The 10,158-nt window shown below is 29.5% G+C and overlaps 1 protein-coding gene across 2 annotated transcripts; it reads left to right on the top strand.

Annotated features, from left to right (window-relative positions):
* On the top strand, positions 1-8,822 carry LOC111275835 (TMV resistance protein N-like). 2 transcript variants are annotated; one of them, XM_089754760.1, is made up of 6 exons: positions 1-1,031; positions 3,128-4,229; positions 5,161-5,201; positions 6,187-6,427; positions 6,553-7,638; positions 7,899-8,084. In XM_089754760.1, the coding sequence occupies exons 1-6, from the start codon at positions 541-543 to the stop codon at positions 7,932-7,934; spliced, it is 2,997 nt and encodes a 998-aa protein (XP_089610886.1). In that variant the 5' UTR covers positions 1-540; the 3' UTR covers positions 7,935-8,084. The 2 variants fall into 2 exon arrangements, with proteins under 2 accessions (XP_089610886.1, XP_022717114.2); XM_022861379.2 differs by having other exon boundaries at positions 11-1,031; positions 7,921-8,822.
* Positions 8,823-10,158: the final 1,336 nt, after the last annotated feature.

Here is a 10,158-nt window from a genome sequence, read left to right as displayed (position 1 = left end):
CTGTAAGCATCGCTTGTGTTCAAACTTCAAAGTTTGGCTTGTTTGAATTAATCACGTTAACCTTGACCCCAGTCTCCACGAATGACCCTCCAAGTCTGTAAGCATCGCTTGTGTTCAAACTTCAAAGTTTGGCGTGTTTGAATTAAAAACACGTTAACCTTGACCCCAGTCTCCACGAATGACCCTCCAAGTCTGTAAGCATCGCTTGTGTTCAAACTTCAAAGTTTGGCGTGTTTGAATTAATCACGTTAACCTTGACCCCAGTCTCCACGAATGACCCTAGTCTCTCCGAATGTAAAGAATTTGGAGAATTCACCGGTCCGTCTACAGGCTAGGCTGGATCTATCCTAGCCTCCATAGTTAAATTGTTGTGAAATGTTTGTTTCGTTCCTTGGAAATTGATCTTTTGTTCCCTTTACTTATTCTCCAACTCCACTGTTTCTAGTTTCTCTGTGGGTATTGGCCTATTTTCTGATAGAAGGAAAAACAAAAAAACGATTTCAATCACCAGATTGAGATATCTTCCTCCTCCTCCTCCTTATGTTGTCGCTATCATCATCATCTTCTTCTTCTATTTCTCGACACAAATATGATGTTTTCTTAAGTTTTAGAGGTGAAGATACCCGCAAAAACTTCAGTGATCATCTATATGCTGCTTTAAAAAGGAATGGAATCGTCACTTTCAGGGATGATCCAAAGCTTGAGGCCGGAGAGGAGATCGCATTAGAACTGTTTAAAGCGATTCAAGAGTCATGGTGTTCAGTAATTGTTTTTTCTGAAACGTATGCCTTTTCAGGTTGGTGCTTGGACGAGCTCCATGAGATCGTTAAACAGAAAAACGAGAAGGGGCATAAAATTTTCCCAATTTTCTATGATGTGGATCCATCTGATTTGAGAAGACAGACAGGGAAAGTTGAAGAAGCCTTTGTCAAACATGAGGAGAAATACAAGGAAAACAAAGTCAAGACCCAAAGGTGGAGAATTGCTTTAACTGAAGTGGCTAATGTCAAAGGATGGCATTTAAATAGCAGGTAACTCTTTCTTTTGCTCTCTACTTTCTATGAATACAAGCCCTGTTATATTTTTGCTCTGTTTTTGCTCCCATATTCTATTATAAAAAAACAAAAAGAGCTTAAAAATATATTAGGATCATCCTAGAAATGAGTTCTGAGGCACTCACTAAAACAATGCTGTCTCATAACTTAATCAAAGTTTTAGTTAATGAGAATGGATTTGGATGATTTTAATATACTTTGAGAGAAATTATTTAATCAACGCAGAGTTTATAGAAGTTAATTGGGAGACACATAATTTTGATGTATATTAGAAAATAAAATGTGTTGTAGTTTTTAATGTGTTTATAGAATTAAAAAATTAAACCGGCATTGTATTAAAAATAACTTATAATTTAAACTCTAAAATAAAGTCATAAATACTTGTAACCTGAAAGACAATTGCTAGTATTTTATTTTGACAACTAATAAGAAAGTACAATGATAAATTTAAAATTTTTAGGGCGGTTTGAAAGAATTTGATATTTTTTTTAAAAATTTTGTTTGTGGGAATGTCATTGCACATTTGGTTTATAGGTATCTAATTTTTGAAGGTAATTTTAGATTTTCAAAAATACTTAAAATTTTTGGAATAAAAAACTCACATCTTTTTTGTGATTTTTCAAGATTTCGGAAAAAAAATTATTATTTTAACATATTTGACCTGAATAAAAAATTATTTCATTTTATTTTATCCTTTTGAAAATCAACCAATAGAAAAAAATATAATAATAATTTTTTATTCATAAACGTAAAATCACACAAATATTGTATTCCTTGGAAGCTTAACGTAGTGTTCTGAGTATTCTCTTTTATATTTTAATGTTAAATATGACATTTGTGGAAAACCAAATGCAGTAATTGTTTAATAATTTTTTTTTGAAAAATTTTTAATACAACGATAATTTTTTTTTTTGAACAAAACATTGTAATTGCTATGAAATAATTAATTTATCACCTCTGTATATTTTATCATTTTGCTATCAAGACTGCATTTCTAATATAACAAACGTAGTAGTTGTTAACAAAATAACTATTCAAACAACAAAGACCACTTTCAAAAAGTAAAATAATTTTTTTTTAATAACGAAGATTATTTTCTCTTTTTCGACGATATCACAAAATTTTAATCAAAACTTTTTTTGTTTCAACCAAATCAGCCTCAACTTTCACGATGTCATCTTCGTACTATTCATTTTATCTTCTATTTATTAATAAATGGTTAGTCTACTATATGTTACAAATGATTATTCTGCATTATTTGTTCGATTCAAATGTCTTTTTGTTTAATTTGTTTATAGGGTTTAAGGGATTATGGGGTTTCTGTGAAGTTACAAATATTTGCATCATTTACGTGTTTTTATATTTAGAAACGCCATGAATGACTCTTAAAAACTTTTTTTTTTTATTTTTTTCTCAAATATGATGTTTCTCAAGATAGAAATGTTGTCATTATATGGAAACATAATATTTATTTAAATGTAAAAAATGATGTTTTTATTAGATAAATGTATGGTTGTTCTTTGCTTAATTTTTTATTTGATTCAAATACGATGTTATAGAAGATGGTAACATTGTATATGAACCAAATACTACACTTCTATTTTGAAAAACATCGTATTTGTGTAATTTCCTTTTTTCCCTAAGGTGATCACATTGTTTTTATTACATTAACATCATATTATTATATTTTTTTATTTTTTAATAAAAAACTATATTTGAATTCAAATTTTGTTGGTAAAAGATTATATTATATTTAATAAAAATGATGTATTTGACATGTAATGAAGGACATTATTGTAAAAAAACTTTATTTAAGTCATCTAACTTCTTCCGAACTAAACATAAGAATATAATATTCCCATGCCAATAAAATCACCTTTGCCATAAATCAAAACTTTCTCAAGAATCATATTTTCTCTTGAAATCTAAGATTTCGTGAATCAAATGACTCTTAACATTATCATACATTTGTTTGATAAAACATTATGTCGAGTTTCTTTACTCATTTAACATCATCGTCATTTTCTTTAGCTGTTAACTTCTCAATTAGCAACTTTTTTGGGTGGTTGTAGGCATGAATCGGAATTTATTGGAGACATTGTCCAAAAGATATCGGCTAAATTATGTCAAACATATTCAATTTTTCCTGATGAATTGATTGGAATTAATTCACGTTTGGAAGAGTTGTATTCGAAAATAGACATTGGGGAAGACGATGTTCGCATCCTAGGGATTTGTGGTATGGGTGGCATTGGTAAAACGACTCTTGCAAGAGTTGTTTATACCCAAATGTCACCTCATTTTGAAGGTAAAAGCTTTCTTGCCGATGTTCGAGAAGTTTCAGAGAAATGTGGACTTGTTTCTTTACAGAAACAACTTCTTTCTCAGACCTTATTGGAAGAAAGTTTCAATTTATTCAATGTTCATGAAGGGATTGCCATGATTAGTCATAGGCTATCTCACAAAAAGATTCTTCTTGTTATTGACGATGTTGATAACATACAGCACTTAAAATTCTTGGTTGGAAGGCTTAATTGGCTCGGGTTAGGGAGTAGAATCATCATAACAACTAGAGATGAACATTTGCTGCGATGTTATGGAGTTGATGATGTGTATAAGCCGGCATTATTGAATGCCAATGAAGCACTTCACCTCTTGAATTTGAAAGTTTTCAATAGTGATACAGTGCCGAAAAATGATGACTTCGTTGAGCTTTCTAGACATGTTATAAAATATGCTGACGGCCTTCCATTAGCTCTTGAAGTTTTGGGTTCTTTTTTGTGCGGTAGAGATGCAACTCAATGGAGAAGTGCAATTGAAAGACTTAAAAGAGATTCTAATAAAGAAATTCTCGATAGACTTCAAATAAGCTTCGATGGATTAGACGAAATAGAGAAGAATATATTTCTAGATATAGCATGCTTCTTCAATAAGGAGGAGAAAGATTTTGTCATAAAAGTATTGGATGGTTGCGAGTTTTTCCCCGATATTGGAATAGATGTTCTCATTAAGAAATCTCTTGTAACAGTTGATAAAGATAACAAATTGTGGATGCATGACTTGCTACAAGAGATGGGAAGAAAAATTGTTAGGCAAAAATCTCTGGACGAACCTGGAAAACGTTGTAGATTGTGGGACGAAAAGGATGTCTATCATGTGCTAACAAAAAACACTGTAAGTCATTCCACGAAAATTGCGAAATATTTTATTTATTTATTTAGATTTTATGCTCAACATGATAAATTACTATTATGACATTAATCCTAAATTTCATATATTAATTAGGATACACGAATTAGTCATTAACTTATTTTAAGTCACTATACTTTTGTTTCATGAAATCACCCCCACATTACCATTTGTGTTGAATTATTATATAAGGTTTATACATTTTGTGTAGTTAAGGAATATCAATGATAGGAAAGGCGAATGGCTGTTAAAAACAATGATCTGCCTAATCAATGAGAAATAAATAAATATATATGTATCAAGAGAACTCTTCCCAACACTTAAATTTAATTAAATTTTTATTTTAAAAGTTTCAAGTTAGAATCTTAAGAGAGGATAATATCATTTATACCCAAAAGTGAAGCAAATGCTACTGACATGGCAATTAAGAATTCAATTGACATGGCAAGATCATATCATTAATATCATTTATAATCTATTATATTTAATATATATAATCTATTATATTTATAAAGTGTTATTTTAAATATTTTGATTAAGATGAACTTTTTTGTTCACTATATTTTTTAAGTGTTTCATTTAAAATATTTTTTTGTTCATTATAAATATTAATAAAACTTATAGGATGTGTAAAAATAAGAATTTAATTTCGTTGAATCACTTTTATTTAAAAATGCTTTACTTAGTTCATAATTTTTATTCATTATCTTTGAACCAACAGACTAGAATAATGTTAAACCTAAGACTGATAATCATAAATGTAAGTTTTCACAAGTTTTATCATATAATTTATGCCATCCAATATTTTGTGTCGTCTTATGCTTTATTTTTTTATTTTTAGGCTAGGGAAATGAATTTTATCATGTAATTTATAACGTTCATTTTGTGTCCTCTTATGCTTTAATTTTATTTTTAGGCTACAGAAATGATTGAAGGCATGATCATCGACAATAAAAGGTGAAAAAACATACAAACACATGTATCTATGTATATATGTATAATTTTAGTGTTGTTGTTTTTATTATTATTTGATCTTGACTCGTGATTGCTAGACATAAGAATATTTTGTTATAGGTTACATTCGTTTACTCTTTTTTTTTTTTTTTTTAACGTATGAAAGTCCATTGGATTTGAAATAAATAAAATAGTTCTCTCCTTTCATGTCTGTCATCCTCTCATTCCAATTATTATAACCTCAAACTAGTCAAAATTGAAGAGACGAGTCATATGTAATAATTAAATGACTAATGAGATTTAAAGCATAACCAATAAAAAAATAAAATCAGGAAATAGGAGAACTGATTGTGTAATTTAAAAGAAAAAATTCCATCGATTAGTTGATGTTTTTGTTGTTTACTTTTTGTTATTTGCCTTTTTTTTTTCTTGTTTATTATTATTTTTTTTACCTTTTATTGTTTAGACTTAAATTTTAAAAAAAAAAAGACTCTTTAACAAAAATTACATAATTATCCAAGCCTCTATATTTTATTGCAATCAAGAATTCTCAAAAAATTATTTTCATCTAACTGAACTTTTACCTAATTGAGCCTTTAAACATTTGTTTTTCATCCAATTAGGCTCTCAATTGGATGGAAATTAGTGTTGGTGGTTAACCAATTTTCATCCAATAAGGGTTCAATTAATAAAAATAAATGTTTGAGCACTTAATTAATTACAATAAAATGATAAAGACTACGATATTATTTAATTTTAGTTTAAGGGCTTTTTTATACTTATGCCTATTATTTTATTGTAAAAGAAAATAGCAAAAGCTTTCATGCTTAATTTTTCAATGTCCCATATGTTCAATTTATCAATAAAACACAATAGTCTTTCAAAGTAGGATAGATAGATATATGTGTTGGTGAATATTAATTCTAGTTTTTTAGGTGTCGAATGCTTTGTATATTTGGAAGCTCATTTTTGTTTTACCCTTGGTTAGCAAGGAACTGAAATCTCTCACATTAAGTGCAAATGCCTTCTTGAAGATGAAAAAGTTAAGATTGCTCAAAGCCTTCTATCTCCCAAATTCTCATGATCTCAAATACCTTTCCAATGAGTTACGGCTTTTTGAGTGGCATGGATATCCTTTAAAGTCCTTGCCTTCAAGCTTCCAACCGGACAACCTTGTTGCACTTCTTGTACCTTATAGCCGCATTCAACAACTATGGAAGGGAAAAATAGTAAGAATTACTTTACTTGATATTTTTCTTTTTGCTTATTTTGAGATGAATTATCAATAATCTGAATAACATATAACTTTTCTTGTGTTTTCTCTTGTCTCTCTGTAATTTATTATTGTTTTCAGGAGTCATTATATAAGTTGAAATTGGTCAACCTCAAAGGCTCCCAAAACCTGATCAAGACACCAGACTTAACAATGGCCCCAAATCTCGAAAGTTTAATTTTGGAAGGTTGTACCAGAATTGTAGATGTTCATCCATCTATCCGAGTTCTAAAAAAGCTTAAACATTTGAATTTAAGAGACTGCAAAAGTCTTAGGAGTCTTCCAACCAAAATTGGAACGGAATCACTTGAAACATTAATTCTTACAGGCTGCTCAAATCTTCAAAGGTTTCCAGAAATTGGTCGGGAAATGAAATGTTTGATGGAGCTTTATTTAGATGGAACAGGAATTGAAGAACTTCCCTCTTCAATTGGACAACTCAGCAATCTAGTTTTGTTAAATCTCAAAAATTGCAGAAAGCTTTCCAGTCTCCCAAGCAGCATAGATGGGTGTAAATTTCTAAAAACTCTTAATATCTCAGGCTGTTCTAGAATCAAAACTTTACCGGAGAATTTGCAGCAAGTAGAATTATTAGAGGAGCTTGATTTAAGTGAAACTGCCATGCGAAAACCACCATCCTTCATTTTTCAATATAAAAAGCTTAAAGTCTTGTCTTTCAGGGGATGCAAGGGACCACCATCCAAATTACGACCAAATCCGCCTTCTCTTTTCAAGGTATTGCAAAGAGGAAGTACGGACTCTTTGGCTCTAATGTTACCTCGTTTGTCAGGTTTGAGTTTTTTAAAAGTGTTGAATCTAAGTGACTGCAACCTTTGTGAAGGGAATATTCCTGATGATATTTGCTGCTTATCATCTTTAGAAGAATTAAATCTTAGTGGTAACAGTTTCATCAGCCTACCTGAAACTGTTACTCGACTTTCCAAGCTTCGTTTTCTCCTATTGTCAGATTGCAAGCGGCTTAAATCATTGCCTGACCTTCTAGCAAGCATAGAAGGTGTGATCATAGATGGTTGTGTTTCATTGGAAGTATTAGAAAATCCGACAACCGTATGCAATTCACTAGATTGGGTTTATCTTCATGGTACTAATTGCTACAGATTGGCGGCCAATAACGATTCATTAGCATTACTAAAAAACCATATGAAGGTTGGTATACGTTGAAAAGTATTGACTTTCTCCAATATTTTTCTTATATGAAAGTGGTGATAAATGAAACCACACCTCTGTTCAATTAAGGTATTTTGAACATATAAATAAAACAAGGGTCATTCAACTCACTCTATCTATTACCAATTGATTTTAAATTGAATTTGTCTTAATAATTTATCATGATATTAGTGCAGGCGTTGTTCAATTTAAAAGTCTAATGTTAACTGTATCTCCCTCGCTTTGACTGAATCTCACAGTCAACCGAATTTTGTTTTGCAGGTATTTGCAAATGAAAGAACAATAATTGATATTTTTATCCCTGGAAGTGAAATCCCAGAATGGTTCTGCCATCATAGGGCTGAATCAATAAAGATAAAACTGCCTCCTAATATTCAGAATGATAGTCGGTGGATGGGAGTTGCTTTGTGCTGCGTATTTGTGTCTGCCTTCAATGATAATAGTGATAGTGAAGAGGATGGTTTCAGGTTTAAAGTCATTATTAGTGGTAGAAATTCTCGAAAAGTCGATTGTAGTGACTTTATTTTTAGGAGAAACTATAGACCGCCTCGAGTTACGAAGGACCACCTTTGGCTACGTTATTGGTCTCGAGACAAGTTATATCCGTTATTATTGGAGGACAGATATGGTGAAAATGAGAATTTATTGAGCAAAGATCGAGCAGACCAGGAAGGCAATGAAACTGAGTTGTTATTGGAACCCTGTGTAAATGGCATGCGTCCCAAGTTGAAGAAATATGGGGTTCGAATAGTGTACAAGAAAGATTTGGAAGAGATGGCACCAATAAACGACCAGCATAGCAGTCCAACTTCTGCAAATTTTAATGATATCCATCAAGACAGAATTGATCATGGATTAACAAGGAATGGTGCCCTAAAGCGAAAACGGAATACCGATGAGGAGGCAGGAACTAGTGAGAGTGACAACACTGACGAGAGACCACAACCAAAGCGGTTAGAAAAAATTTTAGATCTTATAATGAGGAAGAAACATTTTTGGTAAACTACTAATTGCAAGTCTTTCTAATTCTTTTTGCCAGACCTTTTAAATTGTTTAATTTTATTTGTGTTCATTTTTTACACGATTTAAACTTCGACTTTATGAATTGTTTTCTTTATTTTACATTTTATTACTTCAATAATTAAAAAAAACTGCTTTACATCTATGTGCTTTTTTTCCAAGTTGAAAGATAATTATCAGGTGGAATAAATTGTTAGGATAAGCGGGGCAAGTATCACTACTGCATAAAAAGGCTGGTGAGAAGTTGGAATTCTTCTAATGTTCAACATGGAGCATAACCATCTTATATTGGCCGTACCAAGATTTCAACCAAGTAAAACGCCAATTTTTTATTTGGATTTGTCAGAATCATTGAAACCAAGTCATATTATTTACGTTCGTGTTGCTTAGGCCTCATATATATATACATATATGAATACATCTATATATATATATATATAGATGTATTCATATATTTTATTTACGGTCGTGTTGCTTAGGCCTCATATATATATATACACATATATATATATATATATTTGCGATCCGTATTTGGTTGCAGATAATTTTTGCTGTTTTTGGTGTGATTGCTTGTATTTATGAATGTACTAGGTTTTAACACGTTCATGACGTACATGTAATTTTTATTTCTAAAAATTCATATTACTAAATTTTTTTTGTATTATGATAACAATGATAAATAATATTAATTTAATTTTAATTTTGATATAATATAAATAAAATTTGATAACTTTTGATAAAATTTTAGTAACTTTCGATACAATTTTGGTAATTATTGATTAAATTTTACTAATCTCTTGATGTAGTTTTAATAATTAACCTTCTAGTAATTTATAATATATTTTTATTAATCGATGATAAAATTTGAGTTATCATATATTTAATAATGAATTCTCATAAGAAAGCTCAAATTCAATTCTAGTATAAGATAATTTTTTATATAATAATAATATTATTTCATTCAAATTTAGAATTATTTTTTACTAAATTTTTTATTAAATAGGTTCATGATAGTTATCCAAATCTCCCAAGATAAAATATCAAGCTTCATTTCTGTTAATAATCAAGATTCAATTCCTAACCACTTTAAGTCCAAAAAATTTATCAATGATTGTCAATTAAGTTATCATTAATTTATTATTATATTATTAGCAATTTACTACTAAACTATAAGTGATATATTATTAAATTATCAATAATTTACTACTAAATTAACATTGATTTACTATTAAATTATGAATGATTTATTACTAAGTTATGAATGATTTATTATTCAATTATTAATGATTTATTAAGAAATTATTGATGATTTGTAACAAAGTTATAACTGATTTACTATTAATTTGTAGATGATTTACTACAAAGATATCAATAATTAACTAATTTACGATTAAACTATCATTAATTTACTATTAAATTATCAATAATTTACATATAAATTATCAATGATTTACTATTATATTATTATGCATTTACTAT

Source organism: Durio zibethinus, chromosome 25 (assembly GCF_047325235.1).
Source record: "Durio zibethinus cultivar Kanyao isolate XHJ-2024 chromosome 25, ASM4732523v1, whole genome shotgun sequence".
NCBI lineage: Eukaryota > Viridiplantae > Streptophyta > Magnoliopsida > Malvales > Malvaceae > Durio > Durio zibethinus.
Note: the sequence above shows the minus strand (reverse complement) of the source record. Positions and strands in the feature narration are given on the sequence as shown.

Coding starts and splice junctions, on each gene's coding strand:
- LOC111275835 (XM_022861379.2), top strand. CDS start 541: ATGTTGTCGCTATCATCATCATCTTCTTCTTCTATTTCTCGACACAAA. Junction 1,032..3,127: donor GGATGGCATTTAAATAGCAG/GTAACTCTTTCT, acceptor GGGTGGTTGTAG/GCATGAATCGGAATTTATTG. Junction 7,639..7,920: donor TACTAAAAAACCATATGAAG/GTTGGTATACGT, acceptor TTTGTTTTGCAG/GTATTTGCAAATGAAAGAAC.